The following is a 15,636-nucleotide window of genomic DNA, read 5'->3' as shown; positions in this document are numbered from 1 at the left end:
TGCCCCTGTGGTCATGCTGGCTTGTATGTGCTTCCAGAGGGCCCTGGGAGTGGGGTGTGATGTCCTGGGACACAGTTCTCGCTTGTAGTCACTTAGTGAAACCAAGCCCAGAGCACTTGAGTGGTTTTTCGAACATCCAATGATGTGTCCATGGCAAACTGGGCCAGAACTCGGATCTCTTGGCTTCTAACCTAAATGCCTCAAGTCCCTTCCCTCGCAGCCAGCAGAGGCCGATGGTGAAAGCCCTCACCCCTGGCACCAGCCTGGCTGGGGACAGGGGACGGACTCAGTTCTGCACTCTCCCCCAGCTGGGGGCACACAATTCCTGACCCCCTTTCCATCTTTCCCCACAGGGATCAGCAATAACCAGCCCAACCAGATGCACCTGAACTCAGCTGCTGCCCAGAGTCCCATGGGCATGAACCTGCCAGGCCAGCAGCCCCTGTCCCATGAGCCCCCGCCTGCCATGTTGCCCTCCCCCACCCCTTTGGGCTCCAACATTCCACTGCACCCCAATGCGCAGGGGACAGGAGGACCCCCTCAAAACTCGATGATCATGGCTCCAGGGGGCCCAGACTCCCTGAATGCCCCCTGTGGCCCTGTGCCCAGCTCCTCCCAGATGATGCCCTTCCCCCCTCGGCTGCAGCAGCCCCATGGTGCCATGGCTCCCAGTGGGGGTGCGGGCGCTGGGCCTGGCCTGCAGCAGCACTATCCTTCAGGTATGCCCCTGCCCCCAGAGGACCTGCCCAGCCAGCCGCCAGGCCCCATGCCCCCCCAGCAGCACCTGATGGGCAAAACCATGGCAGGGCGCATGGGCGATGCATACCCACCAGGCGTGCTTCCTGGGGTGGCATCAGTGCTGAACGACCCCGAGCTGAGCGAGGTGATCCGGCCCACCCCGACGGGGATCCCTGAGTTCGACTTGTCGAGGATCATCCCCTCTGAGAAGCCAAGCAGCACCCTCCAGTACTTCCCCAAGAGCGAGAACCAGCCCCCCAAGGCCCAGCCCCCCAATCTGCATCTCATGAACCTGCAGAATATGATGGCGGAGCAGACTCCCTCCCGGCCCCCCAACCTCCCGGGCCAGCAGGGTGTCCAGCGGGGGCTCAACATGTCCATGTGCCACCCGGGACAGATGTCCTTGCTGGGCAGGACAGGTGTGCCCCCACAGCAGGGCATGGTGCCCCACGGCCTGCACCAGGGGGTCATGTCCCCTCCACAAGGCCTCATGACCCAGCAGAATTTCATGCTGATGAAGCAACGGGGTGTGGGGGGTGAGGTCTACAGCCAGCCCCCCCACATGCTCTCCCCACAGGGCTCCCTCATGGGCCCCCCGCCCCAGCAGAACCTCATGGTGTCCCACCCCCTGCGGCAGCGCAGTGTGTCTCTGGACAGCCAGATGGGCTACCTCCCAACGCCGGGCAGCATGGCCAACCTGCCCTTCTAGCAGTCCCCGTTTGGGGCTGGAGCTGGGGCAACATTGCAAATATGATAACCTTAAAAAAGTTTCTTCCCCTCCAGTGTTGGGATGGCCTGGGTCAAGGGGTGGGGTGGACGGGGTGGGAGGGGCTTGTGTGGGGAGTGGCATTTGTGGAAACCAGATGTGCTGGCAGCTTTGGGGGAAGTGGCAGAGTTGGGGGGTGGGGATTTTGGATTGCTGTTTGTTCCATTTCGGCCACCACAACTGCCCCCTCCCTGGCTCCTCCCAATCCTATGGAGCCTCTATTTTCCTTCCTTCTTTGCACCCACCGTCATTCAGCTATGCTTCAGGAGTCCTGTGTGGAATCCTTGGGGGAGAGAGGAAGGAAAGATGTCCCCCTCCCGTCCCTTTCCTTTCTGCTGCTGTCTCCTATCTCTTCATTGCTCCCGCGTCACTTTCCTCCTCTTGATTTTTCTGCTCCTGCGTTCTTCCTTCTGTCTTTTCCTGCCTCATTTCCTCTCCCTGCTGATGTGGCTGACCCCTCTCCCACCCTTCCCTGCAGGCGGCTGGCCAGGTGGGCAGGTGCCAGCCGTAGCTGTAAATAGAGCGCTGCGCTTTTGTGCCGGTTTGTGCGTGTGCTGTATTTCTGTGTTTTGATAGAAGTCACACAAAAAAAAAGGATAAAAGAAACCTTTCCCCCCTTCTTCAAATTATTGCCCCTTCCATTCCCCTGGACCCAGGGACATGCAGTACAGCACACCTACCCACTGTTCACGGTGTCCCTGGGTCCATAAAGGATACCATTCCAGCCCCCTCGCCAAATGGTGAAATGACAGATGCCCCACCACTAAACTGAGGTCAGACTACCTGGGCTTCCACCTGGAGAGCCCCAGCATGCTGAGACCCCCAGGCTGGCAGCCTGTCTGCTGCTGAGTGATCCAGGAGAACACGTGCACATGCATGCGTGTTTGCCCCACACAGGTAACATGGGGCCTTGGCTTCCCAGCTGTGGATGTCTAGGGTCCCCTGCTGCTACATCTTAGCCAGAACTTGAAGTCCTTGGTCCCCAGTCTGGGATGAAGGAAAGGAGGAAGAGGTGGAGGCTGTGTGGCCCCCTTGAGTGGAGCCATGGAGGAGTGACAGGGTGGCCCAGATGGCCCTGGGCCAGGTAACCCCCAGGGCCCTGACTCTTCCAGAGGCTGCCACCAGCTGCTTCTGCCCAAAGGAGGAAGGAAAAGGGTTTGGTTGAGTCAGTCTGTCTCCCTCCAGCCTCCACCCCTGAGGATGGAATAGAGAAGGTGTTGGACAGGGAGCAGGAGAGTGTCCTACCACCTCCTTTCTGCCTGCCTACTTACTGGCAAGGACCCTCTGCCCAGGGCTCAGGGCTCTTTGCCCACCCAGGCGCAGCCACTGCCTCTCCCTCAGTCCCCTGCTCTTCCCCAGAAGAGCTCCCCAATGCCTCTGGTGAGAGCTGAAGCCATACACGACTGAGTGTTTTGCCCCCCCTCGGCCCCAGGAGTAAACACTTCTCCTTTTCTCACTTCCTTTCCTGCCTTGTGAGGTGGCAAGGCAGTTCCCTGGCTGAGGCCTTTTACGCCCCGCCTCCAGGGCCCAGGGCCATTTCTAGACAAAGTGTCTTCTGCCATGGCCCCGTCCCCAGCCTTCCTGATCTGCAGGGCCTGGTCTCGCGTTGGCAGCTGTGAAACAAAGGGAATTTGCCCCCACTTCTCCCAGTCTGGTGCTGTCCTCAGTCCACCGTCAGCCAGGTCAAGCGCTTCCTCCAGGGCTGGCCGCAGGCTCCTGCCCCCCCAGCACCTCCCAGGGGCCAGGGTCCGGCCTCTGTTCACAGGCCACCTGCCCTCCATCCTGCCAGGCACTTTGCCTGCCCTGCCTCAACCTGGGCCCTGTGCCCATGAGCCCCCCACCCCTGACCCAAGACTCCCCAAACTGACTGTTTCCTGCCCAGAGGAGAGGGGTCAGAATGCCAAGGACCCAGTGGCCTCCCCATTCTCCTCCCACCTCCGCCATCAGACTAGCTTTCCAAGGTGAACTCCACAGGCCAGCCTACTTCTTCCCTCCATCCATGGCCATAACCCCAGCCATTTTGTACCATTATATAAATATATATATATAAATATAAATATATAAATACAATATGTGAAGACATCTTTTCGGTTTTTATTTTGAAACAATTTTTAGGCTTGTTCCGGGGGTCTCTGTGCTGCCTGTACTGTATTGACCTGTTTTATAGGTGCCTTTTTATTAAAAAGAGAAAATTAAAAATCAAGCCTTTTGCCTTGTTACTTCCGTGTCTGGCTTCTCCACTGCCCAGCTTACCACTGGATGCTAGGAGAAAAAAGGGGGGCTCCAGGGTTTCCCCATTGTTCCACGTGAAGACACTGTCCCCTGGTCACAGCTCTGATTCCCCAATGGGGGCCTCCTAGGGAGCTTGGCTGACTGGCTTGAGTGGGACTGAGCAACCCAGAAGTTTCCTCAGCAAGTGCTGGGGTCCCTGTCGTCCCTCCCTAGACAGACAGAGGCTGGGAAGGAGGGAGGGTCAGCCCTCCCGGGCAGGCGGGCGAGCGCAGAGCCGCTTCCTCTGGTTCCATCTGAGTGGTATCCTCTGGGGGCAGGGCCCTGCTTCCTGGGGCCTGGGGACTTCCCTGCCCAGACCTGCTTTTCCGCACCGTCCTTCCTAAGGGGATGCTGCAGCGCTTGCTGAGGCCCAGACAGACTGCGTGCTCTGGGCTTGGCCTGCAGGCAGGGAGCTGGATGAGATGACCCCCTTGGCCCCTGTCAGTCTGTCTTGCTCCTCAGGGGATCTCCATCTCCCTTCTGACTCTTGGCTAAGTGCTCCGTGTGCTGCAGTCAAGACGCCTCTGCTGCTTGAGGAGTTTCCCCTGCTGTGTAGTTTGCAGGGATGGGGGCAGGGAGGAGAGAGTCTGCTCCTTCCCCATCAGTGCCCAGGCCCACCAGGGCCCTAGATCTAGCTGCCCCTGGCCCACCCTGGGAGCTCTGTACCCTGCGCAGAGACAACAGCTGGCTTCGGTTTGTACTTGTCCCTCCGTAGGGCTGGGGAAGGGGAATCTTGTCTTGCCCCACTTGGGCTCCTCTCTGCCGGCTTGGCTCTAGTTCTTCCCTGGGACACTGCCTGGTCTCTGAGGGCACCTGAAGTCTGTCCTCAATCTGCAGACCTCCAAGGACCCAGTGACATGGGGCTGGCCCAGCACCATTTTGGTCAGAACCAGAGGCAGCTACCTGGACTGGGTCAATCTGAGCTTCCTGCTTGGTCAAGATGCTGCAGGCTGGAGGCCTGGCAGAATGTCTGTGTTTTTTAGGGACTGAGACATGTTAAGGCCACACTCTGTTGCCAGCTGGTCTTTCCTCAGCCTTAACCTCCATCCATCCCCTGGTCCTCAGCTTCTAGCTTCTTTCAGCAGGTAGGGTAGGAGGAGAGGTGGGTAGTCGTGGAGGTCAGTGGCCCAAAAGATGATAGAGTGTGTTCTGGAAGGGGATTGACTTTCCCTATTGGCAAGGGCAGAAGTAAAAGTTCTTTCTTGAGCTTTAGATGGTTAAGATGAGAGAAGCTGTGTGGGGTCCTCTCAGCCCAAGGTGATGTAGGCAGGCACAGGTGTCCTTTGCTTTGCCTTTGGGCTGCTTTCGCCTACCTGGACTCCAGCCAAGTCCCAGGGCTGGGAGAAGAGCTGGCAGGGATCTCCTGGAAAGAGGAGTTGGTTCATCTAGCTGCCCCATATGAGGACACTGGCCAAGGTGAGCTCTTAGACTCCCAGATCCTGTTGGAAGGGGTTCCAGCATCACTGCATCCGCCAAGGAAAGCAGAAACAGAGGGGAGCTGGGAGCTAGAAGGTGGTGAGGGAGGTGGCATTCTCTGACTCAGAGAGACTGCTCTTGTGCCAACTAGGCAAGAACTGGCAGAGGGAGGCGGGGCCGGCACAGCCCAGCTTGGTCAGAAGCCGTGACAGGTCACTACGGAACTTCACGCCAACGAAAGTGTAGAGCATGGGATTGAGGCAGCAGTGGGCCAGGCCCAGGAACTCACTCAAGGTGATGGCCACAGAGAGATAGCCATTCTGATCACAGCTATTGACCATGGCCTTCAGCCTCGCCAGGGTGTCCAGGAAGATGATGATGTGGTAGGGTGACCAGCAGAGAAAGAAGACACTCGTCACCAGGATGGCCACCCTGACTGCCTTCTGCCGCTGAGGGCGCCGCTGGGCCTGGCACAGCCTGTGTACCACCCCTACATAACACCACCCCATCACCAGCATTGGCAGCAGGAATCCTCCGATATGGTAGAGGAAGCGGGAGGTGAACCAGGCATTGGTTTCAGCTTGGTTCTCTTGGGAGAAGGTACAGCGGGGCAGAGAGCCATTGTGATGAGGTTGGCTGACCTTGGCGAAGAGAAGCTCTGGCAAGGCGAAGAGGAGGCCCGCCAGCCAAATGGTTATACAGGTGATGTGGATGGAGTGGAGGCGGCGGTGGCGGTAGGTATGGACGGAGTGGACAATGGCCAGGTAGCGGTCCACAGCAATGCAGGCCAGGAGCAGGCTGCTGCAGTAGAAGTTGATCTTGTGCAGAGCGATCACAGTTTTGCAGAGGCCGGTGCCCAGGACCCAGCCCACAAAGCCCTCGGCCACAGCAAAGGGCAGGATGAGGACCAGAAGGAGGTCAGCCAACGCCAGGTGGAACAGGAAGGTCTCGGTGGAGTTGCGTGTTTGCCGGTGCCGCTCCAGGATCACCAGCACCAGGATGTTGCCCATCATACCCAGAAGGAAGATGAGGCCATAGGCCATAGGCATGAACACGGCCTTGAAGGAGGTCAGGAGGGGCCCCTCAACTGTAGAGCAGAGGTGATTTTCCACCACGGGGGGCTCCGAGCTGTCATTGTAGCTGCCCAATTCCTTGTACTGCAGGGGCAAGGAGACAGAAGGGGAAGGAAGTGAGGACCTGGCTTTCCTCTTGGAGAAGGATGCTGAGTCTCCTGTAGATTTTTCCTACCCCCACCCAGAGGCTAACTGCTTTTGTCCCAGCACTCCCAATACATCCCACTGACCCAACCCCACTTTCCATTTGTGTGTCCTTGAGCAAGTCACTTTGCCTTTCCCAACTTCAGTTTTCCTCTATAAAAGGGACCAATTCCTCACCGGGTCGTGACGAAGATGAAAGGAGATACATACTGAGGATATGCTTCGTAAACTCTGAAGGGCTGTGCATCCGTAAGTTATTTTGTGTTTGTGTGTCCTCAGGTACGGAAGGCTGCAGACTCAGGGGCTGGAATCAGGACTTCGTTTTTGGGAATGGAGGTGGTTGGGACAAGGAGCCATCTGTTCCAATTCTGAACAGAACAGTAGGCACTAAAACCCAGGATCTTGCTGAGGGGGCGGATGCTGCAGTGGCCCACTGGCTTCCTCTTGATTTGTTCCTTATTCCTGACTGTCTTCACTATAACTGAAATTGTAGTAATAGCCTCTGTTTTGTTTAATTTGCATGACAGGCTCAAGATATGCAATATGTCTATTTTACTGGTGAGTCCGGCTAAAGATCAGGTCTGCTTGAACCCATATTGATCTAACTGCAGAGCCAATGCTTCCAGCACACGCAGCACTGCCTGGGCTTCCCTCCCTGCTACTTCCCATCACTAGCAAACTCCCTTCTCTGCTGACAGCAAGGAAAGCTTCAGAAGCAGAAAGCCCAGAAGCAGAAGGAAGTGGGGGCGGGGGGTGGGGTGGGGGGAGCCTGTTCCAAGTGAAGGGGATGTGCCCACTCTGTCTCCGGAAGCTCCCTCCTCCCCAGCCTCCTCCTCCCCACCCTTGTCCCCTCCCCACCCCCTAGCACTCAGGTTGTTTACTCAGCTAACCGCAAAGGAAGACACAGTGCCTGTTTTCATACCTTTCACTCACAGCTGTCCCCCTGCACCTGCTCCTCCTCACTTCCCAGCTCTATTCTTCCCACCCCTCCCCAAACCAGATCCCTCCCCACGGCGTTTCAAAACCATTTATAACCAGCTTGTGTGGGTTCGGAAAGATGCTTCCATAAACGATGAGCCTCAGGGAGGGAGAGGATGGGAGATGGTACTCTGCCCCCAGGCTCTGGGTGGTCTCATGCTGCCCTCTTTCCAGGAGATTGAGGGTCTCTCACAAGCAGGGGGTGGATGCACCAGCACCCAGAGGCCCCAGTTGTTGGTCATATGCTCACTCTCAGTGATGGGCAGACCCCTTCCCCAATCTGGGTCTTTCCTTCTGGTCCCTGGGGTAAGAGGTGCTGGGAGAAGGAGATGGGGGTATACATTAGTGCAATGGCAGGTCCATCTGCCCACCCCCCACCCCCAGCAACCTTCTGCCATCACCTCAGTCCAGCCCTTCTTCACCCTAATTCTCAGGACTACTGTCTCCCCCAGGTGCCATTCCTGCCAACTTCTCCACTCTCGTCCATCTGCTACGCAGAGGCCCCACAAATCCCATCACATTACTTTCCTGCATAAAGTCCTTTACTGGTTCTCTGTTACCTATAAGCAGTGGTTTTCTTTTCTGTTTGTCTTTATCTTTTTTTTTTCTTCAATGTCATTGAACATTGAATAGCAAAGCCAATTATAAGAAAAATTCATGTTCATGATCAAGTTCATCAGTAGAAGATTGGAGTAAGCCACGCCAGTGCATTCACACGACAGAAGGCAATGCCGTGCTCAGAAAGAAATGAGGCCCGTCTGCATGTCCTCTGAGGGGGTGTTTCACCATATTGCTAGATTTCAGAGCCATTTGCAGGGCATCCCATACAGCAAGATTCCATGGACTTTCGTCGCAGGATTCTCCTGGGGCCAGGGCCGGGCAGGGACCAATCCCCCCTCCCTGCCTTTAAACCAGAGCTTTCCACTTTTGTCTCATGTGGTATTTCACACATAAGCTTTTGTTTAAGAAAATGGTTCTGGGGCTGGCCCTGTGGCTGAGTGGTTAAGTTCGTGTGCTCTGCTTAGGCGGCCCAGGGTTTCTCTGGTTCAGATCCTGGGCGCGGACATGGCGCCACTCATCAGGCCATGTTGAGGCGGCGTCCCACATACTACAACTAGAGGGACCCACAACTAAAAGTATACAACTATGTACTGGGGAGAGTTTGGGGAGAAAAAGCAAAAAAAAAAAAAAAAAAAGAGATTCGCAAGTTTTAGCTCAGGTGCCAATCTTTAGGAAAAACAAAAGGTTCTATTTTCATTTGAAAACCATGGACTTGCAGGGTGAGGTCTAAACTCCCCAACAGGGCCTTTAAATTTCCAGAAAGTATATATTCCTCTGACCATCAAACCTCATCTTCTACTTTACCGCTTTAGGCAGCCTACCCTCCAGGTTCATCATTCTACTGGCTGCCTGCCCCCAACACCCTGACACATTCCTGTCTCCAAAACTTTCCTCAAACTCTTCCTGTTGCTGAGCAGTCCTTTCTTTCCAAGTTTACCATCTAATGCCTATGCTTCCTTCAAGGCCCAGTTCAAGCCCACCTTCCTAAATCCTTCCTAGCTCTTCCGCTCGGAATTACATTCCCATTTCTTGCATTACATGTGCCTTTGTTAGGCACTCAGGGTTGGGATGTCCATTTCCACCCTAGACGGTGAGCTCCTGGAGGCAGGCCTTCTGTCTCCCTTACAGGATCATGTGCTTTACACGTGATGGACATGCAACAGATGTGTGCTGAACTGCTCTGAGAGCAGTTTCCCAGGAAAGGCCAGGGGCCCTTGTATTCTGGGACTTTAGGCAAGTCCTTCTCTGTGCTCAGAGGAGACCCAGACACTGCTTTTCATCCTTCTTCAGTTCCTTCCTCCTCCCAATGCCCTTGAGAGCCTAGAGCTTATCTTGGGTTCTCTCTCTGTATTGGGAGCTATTTCCAGTATCGTCAATGAATATATAACCATTTGCCCTGACCTGGAATTCAGCAGGAGTTAAAGAGGCAAACAGTGAGACGAGCAGTCTTCACACAGAGCAAAGCAATTCAGACACAGAGAGGAGAGATGCCAGACTTGGGGCAGTCTGTGGGGCAGGACTCCACCTAACTTCGCAGTGGTGAGAGCCCGGCTGTTCCACGTGCGGTGGAGGGTTTAGGTGCAGACAGCCTGTCTGGTCCCAAAGGCCCTTTATGAGAACCACTCAAGTCCTTCCCCTCTAAAACATCCAGGTTGACTGGTTTACTGCTCATTTAAAGTCAACGCAGTGGAGCATGTCCCCAGGACCCCAGAGTCCCTGTCTCCTGAGAACCCAGGTTTAGAGGAGGGTTGGGTGGGGGGACCGTCTCTTCCTTCTTGCCAAGAGGTATTTGTTTGGCAAGGTGGTCAGGCAGAGAGGGGAGCATGGGAGGAAGCTGGTTTGAGGGGTGCCGGGAATTGGCAGTACATCTCCGCAGGAGGTGTCAAACAGACATTTTGGGGGCTCAGATGTGGCACCTGTTAAAGCCACTTCCCATACCTAGGAGATCAGACACCCCCACCCTTCCCCAAACCATGGAGAGAGGTATCAAAGCAAGGTTGGCTGCGGTCTGGTGGGAAGTTGAGACTCAGAAATCCTGAATAGCATGGGGAGTGGGGCACAGAAGGGAGCCCCCCGGGACTCACGCCCAGAGGGAGCACAGTGCAGGTGGTCTGGCCAAGCACTCACTCCTTCTCTGACAGGAAAAGCTGCAGGAACCCAAGGTCCTCAGCATGCACCCACTCTGACAGCAGCATGCACCTTGTATAGACACAGACATGTGCCCAGGTGGGGCCATGACAGTGTGTGGCATAGGTAAGGACCCAGCAGACAATAGCCTACACAGAGGCCAGGGACTCATGCCCCAAAGAAGCAAGAAAACATGATGACCAGATGAAACTGGGCACCGAGCCAGGAATCCAGTAGAAAATTGCTTGAGCGCTGGGGACGAGGCAGGAGAAGGGGCTTGAACGTTTTGTGTCCTGGTATTGAGGTCCCAGGAGAAGGGAAGATGGAGGAAGAGATCAAGGTGCTCGGCCCCTGGTGGGATTACAAATGTTGTTCTTCTCCTCCACTCCCCTCCTCCTTCTGCGTCTTTCTTCTCTCCTTCCTCAAGAGCCACTGTAGGACCCAGGCCCCCCCCTGGATAATTAAGGTCTCCAAGCCCCCTCTGACTTCTCCAAATAATGAGGCTGCCTCGCTGCCCTGCACTGGCCAGTGAGAAGCTCAGCAAACATTTGCTGCCTGGGATTCTGTGTCAGCAGGTTGGGCAGGGCGTGTCTAGGGCATTCCTCGGGGGTCTGTCCTGGATCCTCTCCTCTTTTACACTCTCAGCCCTGTCTTGGATGACATGGCTGGTGGACGCTTTCAGACAATGCAGAGTTCTCCACACCCTGGAACTACATGCCCAAACTGACTGTATGGAATTGATAGGGAAAAATATAGAGACCTAGACTCAGGCTTCAAACTTCAACTGTCCAGGGACAAGTTAGGGAAGACCTGGCTTAACAAAAGTTTATGAGAAAAAGACCCGAGAGTTTGTTGTCTGCAAGATTAAAATGAGTCAACAGGGTGACGTGGCTGCCAGAAGGGCTGCCTTATTCTAGGTGAACAGAAACCTGTAGGTGGGCAGCTGGCATCAACCCAGTTTGTTTGGTCTGGACAAGGGTGACCAGTTTGCTGAGGGGCCTGGAAATCCCCACCGTGGGAGGAAGTCTTCAGGTACGGGGCCGTAGAGTCTAGGGAAGAGAAGATTGAGTTCAGGAGAGCCGTCTTCTTCAAGGATTGGAAAGAGGCCCCCTGGGCAAGAGGGCAGGATGGGCTGATTGTGTGAGGTTCTTGAAGGCAGACCAGGAGGAATGGGCAGAGGTTGGGATCAGGGGTGTTTCAGTCAAAGGAGAAAGAACCTTCTAACAGCCAGAACTGTCCAACCACGGGTTGAGGCCCTTGAGAGGAAGAGGAATGTTTGAGCCCAAGTGTGTGGGAAGGGATTCCTGCCCTGGAAAGGAGGCTGGGCCCTGCCCTCAAATGCCTGTTGCTCCTAGCTCCCAGATGCTCAGATTCTCTGGCTGTCGTGCCCTGCCCAAGGCTGAGCTTCATCTAGCTCAGCACCTGGTGGGAGCTGTTTGCTTCTAGTCTGTCTGTCCTGAAGCCACTGAATGCCCCAGCCTGACCTTGCTTCTCAGCCCCCTGGAGGGGCCAGGGCTGCTGAGTACATGGCTCATTCAGGCCAAACTCCAGGCCTCCAGGGCCCTGAGTCATTCTGGCTGCAAGAGGCATCTGCGCACAGATGCGGATCATTGCTCTGGCCGTAGAGAGCACACAGGCTCCATCTCCTTTATGTCCCTGTCTGGATATTCCCAGCCAAGAGTCAGGAGCTGTGAGTGGCGCCAGCCAGGGCATCTCTCATTCCAGCCTTCAGTGGCTTGAGGGGTGCAGGGGTCTGGAGGAATGAGATTGGGCCAAGGGGCTAGGGTAGAGGTCTATATCCCTTACCTCATTCTTCCTTTAGAGGGCCCACACTCCCTAAAGATCATATGAGATTCTGGCTTGCCATTTGTCACATCTTCCTCCTGTCCCCTAGCCAACACTTCAGAAACAAACCTGCCAGTCTCCTCTTCTATCTCCACCTAAGGGTTTTGTCCGTTAGAAACATGGTACTACTCTGGATGATCTTCTGGGGGAGACTTTAAGCTATCCTTTCCTCTGAACTGAGTCTAGGTTTAAGAGCACCCCCACTTGGCACCCCAAATCAATTTGCGCTTTGGGAACAGAGTCACACAGTCCGAGGGACAGGTAGACATGTCTCCTAGGTGTGTACAGCAACATCTTGAAACCATCTCCTCAGTCTGTACTGATTTGAAATATTTTGTCCCATCGTTCCTGAAAGAAGGCTCATTCTTGTGTCCTGATTCTCAGTGCTGAATCCATGGCCATTTTTCACATTGTTTTGCCAGAGGAGTGGAATCAGCCAGTCTGTATTCTCGAGGAAGACAAGAGTTCCTAACGCAGACTGTGATCTGTGTGCCTGAGCCCAGATTCACCGCACACCGCCCCCTCCCTAGGGTGGCCCTGGGTCGCTCCCTTATCCTGGGCGCCCCTAATAACCCCCAGTTGGGGCCTTCTCCACTGGGGTTCCTCTGGGACTTTTGACCTGGTTAGGGGAGTGGATCCTCCCCTCCCCCAAGGTAAAGCCCAGAAACGGCCTGAGCTGGTTTTGGTTCCTCTTCTTTACATCTCCTTGATGAAATGAGACAGTACATGTGGATGGGTTTTTCAACCTGTGATGCTCTGATCACGCTGAAGTCAGAGTTTGTGGGGGCTGTCACTGGAGAAGAGGTCAGGGGAAACCAGGCCCTGAGGCTCGACCAGCTTAACCCTGCTCTGTAGCAGCTTCCTTTTCTGGTTGGTGTGTAGGGTACGGCTGGAGGTGCAGTTTATGACTGGCCCCTGTAGGTGCCCCGCCCGGCCCTGGTTCTCCACACTCTCAGATGGATTCCTGTGAACAGAGACTTTTCTAGGTCTGCCTAGATCTGCCTTCCCAGCAGGGTGGTCCCTGGTATGCCCACCCCAGGGATCTGGATCCTTGTTCCTGGTACCTAGCCATCTAGATTTTTTCCCTATGGATCCTCCGTTCATGGGAGTTAGCAGCCCATCTTAAGAAAATGGCCATTTTAAGTGGCTAGAGTTGATCTTAGAATTCAAGAGGAGGAGGGGAAGACAGGATGACCAACAGGTGGCTTATGGCCCAGAGCGTCCTGTTATTAACCCAACGTTGGAGTGTAGAAGCCAGTGTTCTAGGAAAGTGAACCAATGCGTGCTTTGGACAAGGACAAGGCTGGCAATAGGAAGCAAAAGGAATAGAAGTGAGACTAAATCCAGAGAGAAATAACGAGCTGAGACCTTCAATACGGCACAAATCAATCAATGCTTATTGAGAAGCTACTGCCTGCAAGACTCTTCTGCTACTCTGCCATCCCAGGGCCCGTGTGCTGTGAGACACTGTCGGGGAGACAAATAAAACTGCTCAAGGCCCTGCTGTGAGTGGGCGAGGGTAGACGGAGAGGGTCTGTGCTCCTGAGGGAGCAACAGCCTGAGAGAGAGTGTATAGGAGGTAAGTGAAGGCGGGACAAGGCGCTGGGAGCTGATTGAAGAAGAGCTCCAGAGCCCGGATGGTCCAAGGACTCCTGGGCTTCTGGCTAGACCCTGACTGAAAGGGTTCCAGCATGCTGGGATGCCTAGCCCAAGACCACTCATTTGAGGGATGACATGAAGCAAGTCACCAGGTCTCTCTCCCTGACCGGTAGGTTTTCTTTGATATATAGGACATGCCCTGCTGTCCCTCGCCACCACCTGGCTCTAGTAGGTCACCCAGTGGAGTGAGGCATGCAATTAGGGGAAACTCTTGAGGTTTCTCAGAAGCCAGGACCAGCCAGGTCTCGAGTTACTATGATATTCAACTGGGTCAGGGCTCGTGGTCAGCTTGAAGCTACAGGCAGAGGAAGACACCCAGTAACCTAATCAGGTGGGGCCAGGAGCCCAGACTGGGGGCCCGGGTGGGAGCACATTGCCTTGCCAGGGCAGTGGAGCTTTAGTCTGATGTAGGGTATCGCCCAGACTCTGGGATTGGACTCAGGGTCAGCTTCATGGGCGTGCGACCCATGCAGTCACACACAACCCTGCACTTAGAAGAGCCCGGGCCTTGTCTTAGTGCTCTGCCATTGCTATCTTGAAATTCTTAACAATTTTTGAACAAGGGGCCCTGCATTTTCATTTTTCACTGGGTCCCACAACTTACGCAGCACGTCTGATTAGGCTGATGGTCCTGGCTCTGCTTTTACATGGGGATTGAATCTGAAAGATCTGACTTTGGGTAATTAGCCCTTCCCCTCACCTTCCTGCATGTTCTTCTCATACTTCCAAGCCTTGAGATCTGAGCAAGTGAGAGGCAGACTTTTCCAAGCAAGTCTGGGAACGGTTGGTGGAGTTACAGTACAGACTCTAGCTCGGGGAGCTGGAGGGAGTGGGGAACATCTCAGGGTGAGCTTAGGGTCAGGAGAGCTGGTGGGTATAAAAGAAAGCCCAGAGTGCAGCTCAGAGAGAAGTCCTTTCTTACAAGTGCCATTGGCAGTGAAGGAAAGGGATGACAGACCACAAAGAAGTTTCCAAAAGATCCTTACAAACAGCGCTCTGCTGCCCGCACAAAGGAGCCCTAAGGTCTCTGGCTGAGCTGTTCCCCACACATATCCTTTGGGAGCCCAGTGACAGCTAAGCCAACTGAACCACTCTGCTTCATGGGAGAGACTTCGGTGGGTAGCAGAGAGCGATGCTGGGGACCAAGTTCTCAGCCCATCCAAGAATACCCTATCTCTAGAGATTCCAGTCCTTTGAGGGAGGCCACAACATGCTCTAAAACACTTCTAGGATTCACACAGAGTTCTCTCACTGACCTGGCACCCCTTGCTCCCTGACTCCAGCCCACTGGGGTCCTCTCCCTTGCTGACCACTTGGTCTCACACTTCTTCGGTTTAGCACGTAATGATCGTCTAAGAGCTTCCATTGAGTGATTTTCTTCTTCTCGGCTAGACTGTAACTTATTTGAGGGCCAAGACCAGGCCCTCAACGTCTCCGTCCAATACCAAATGTAGTATCTCGATAATATAATCACACAGCAAGAGATGAATAAGTATACACTGACTGATTGGCTGGCAATGCCAGCCTCCTGGCATTCAGAAAACGTCCAAAGTACTTTCCCGTCTAGCCCCTTATTGCAGCTTTAAGAGGTAAGCAGAGCATCCCCCGTTGATGAATGGAGAGGCAAAGTGACTTGTTCTAGGTCACACAGCAGTCAGGGAGGATGCAGGACCTGAACCCATACTTCCAACCTCCTCTAAAGAACGTCTCTTTAAGGCAACAGCTCTATTTATCTGCTTCCTCCGTGGAATGGGAAATAAAATCTTAAAAGGTAGATGTCAATGGGCCTTTCTAGATTCTGCCAATCCACAGTGGGAGGGGACTCCCCTTTTCCTTGGGCCCCGGGCACAGGATGTTTAGAATTCCAAGTAAGGCCTGGGCGACCATGAGCCCTCTATCCCTACTCACCAGGTCCTCCAAGTTGTAGTTCGTGAGGTCCATGTCCAAGGTTAAGGGGTAGTTCATGGCTGCAGCTGTACGTCACCAGACTGGTCACTGTCTGATGTTCAGCAGCTCTTTGCCTGGTGCCTATAGAGAGGAGGCAGCCGTCAGCTGCAA

General features: G+C 54.5%; 2 protein-coding genes and 1 long non-coding RNA gene across 11 annotated transcripts in view; 2 read left to right on the top strand and 1 right to left on the bottom strand.

Moving 5' to 3' along the window:
* BCL9L (BCL9 like) overlaps window positions 1-3,707 on the top strand; it is a 28,349-nt gene extending 24,642 nt beyond the window's left edge. For all 7 annotated transcript variants that reach the window (XM_008513438.2, XM_008513440.2, XM_008513439.2 and 4 more), the window contains one exon: window positions 354-3,707. In XM_008513438.2, coding sequence (XP_008511660.1) covers window positions 354-1,447 — 1,094 coding nt within the window. In that variant the 3' untranslated portion in view covers window positions 1,448-3,707. The remainder of the gene's footprint in view (window positions 1-353) is intronic.
* Window positions 3,579-15,636, bottom strand: part of CXCR5 (C-X-C motif chemokine receptor 5) — a 13,383-nt gene continuing 1,325 nt past the window's right edge. For all 3 annotated transcript variants that reach the window (XM_008513434.2, XM_070623240.1, XM_008513435.2), the window contains exons 2-3: window positions 15,487-15,606; window positions 3,579-6,348 (exon numbers count right to left, since the gene is read on the bottom strand). In XM_008513434.2, the coding sequence (XP_008511656.1) occupies window positions 5,281-6,348; window positions 15,487-15,543 (1,125 nt within the window). In that variant the 5' untranslated portion in view covers window positions 15,544-15,606 and the 3' untranslated portion in view covers window positions 3,579-5,280. The remainder of the gene's footprint in view (window positions 6,349-15,486; window positions 15,607-15,636) is intronic.
* The window catches only part of LOC103546662 (uncharacterized), an 18,132-nt gene continuing 15,168 nt past the window's right edge, over window positions 12,673-15,636 (top strand). Inside the window, exon 1 of the long non-coding RNA XR_543734.2 lies at window positions 12,673-13,498. This is a non-coding gene — a long non-coding RNA (uncharacterized lncRNA). The remainder of the gene's footprint in view (window positions 13,499-15,636) is intronic.

This window comes from Equus przewalskii, chromosome 6, assembly GCF_037783145.1.
Source record: "Equus przewalskii isolate Varuska chromosome 6, EquPr2, whole genome shotgun sequence".
In the NCBI taxonomy this organism is placed as follows: Eukaryota; Metazoa; Chordata; class Mammalia; order Perissodactyla; family Equidae; genus Equus; species Equus przewalskii.
Note: the sequence above shows the minus strand (reverse complement) of the source record. Positions and strands in the feature narration are given on the sequence as shown.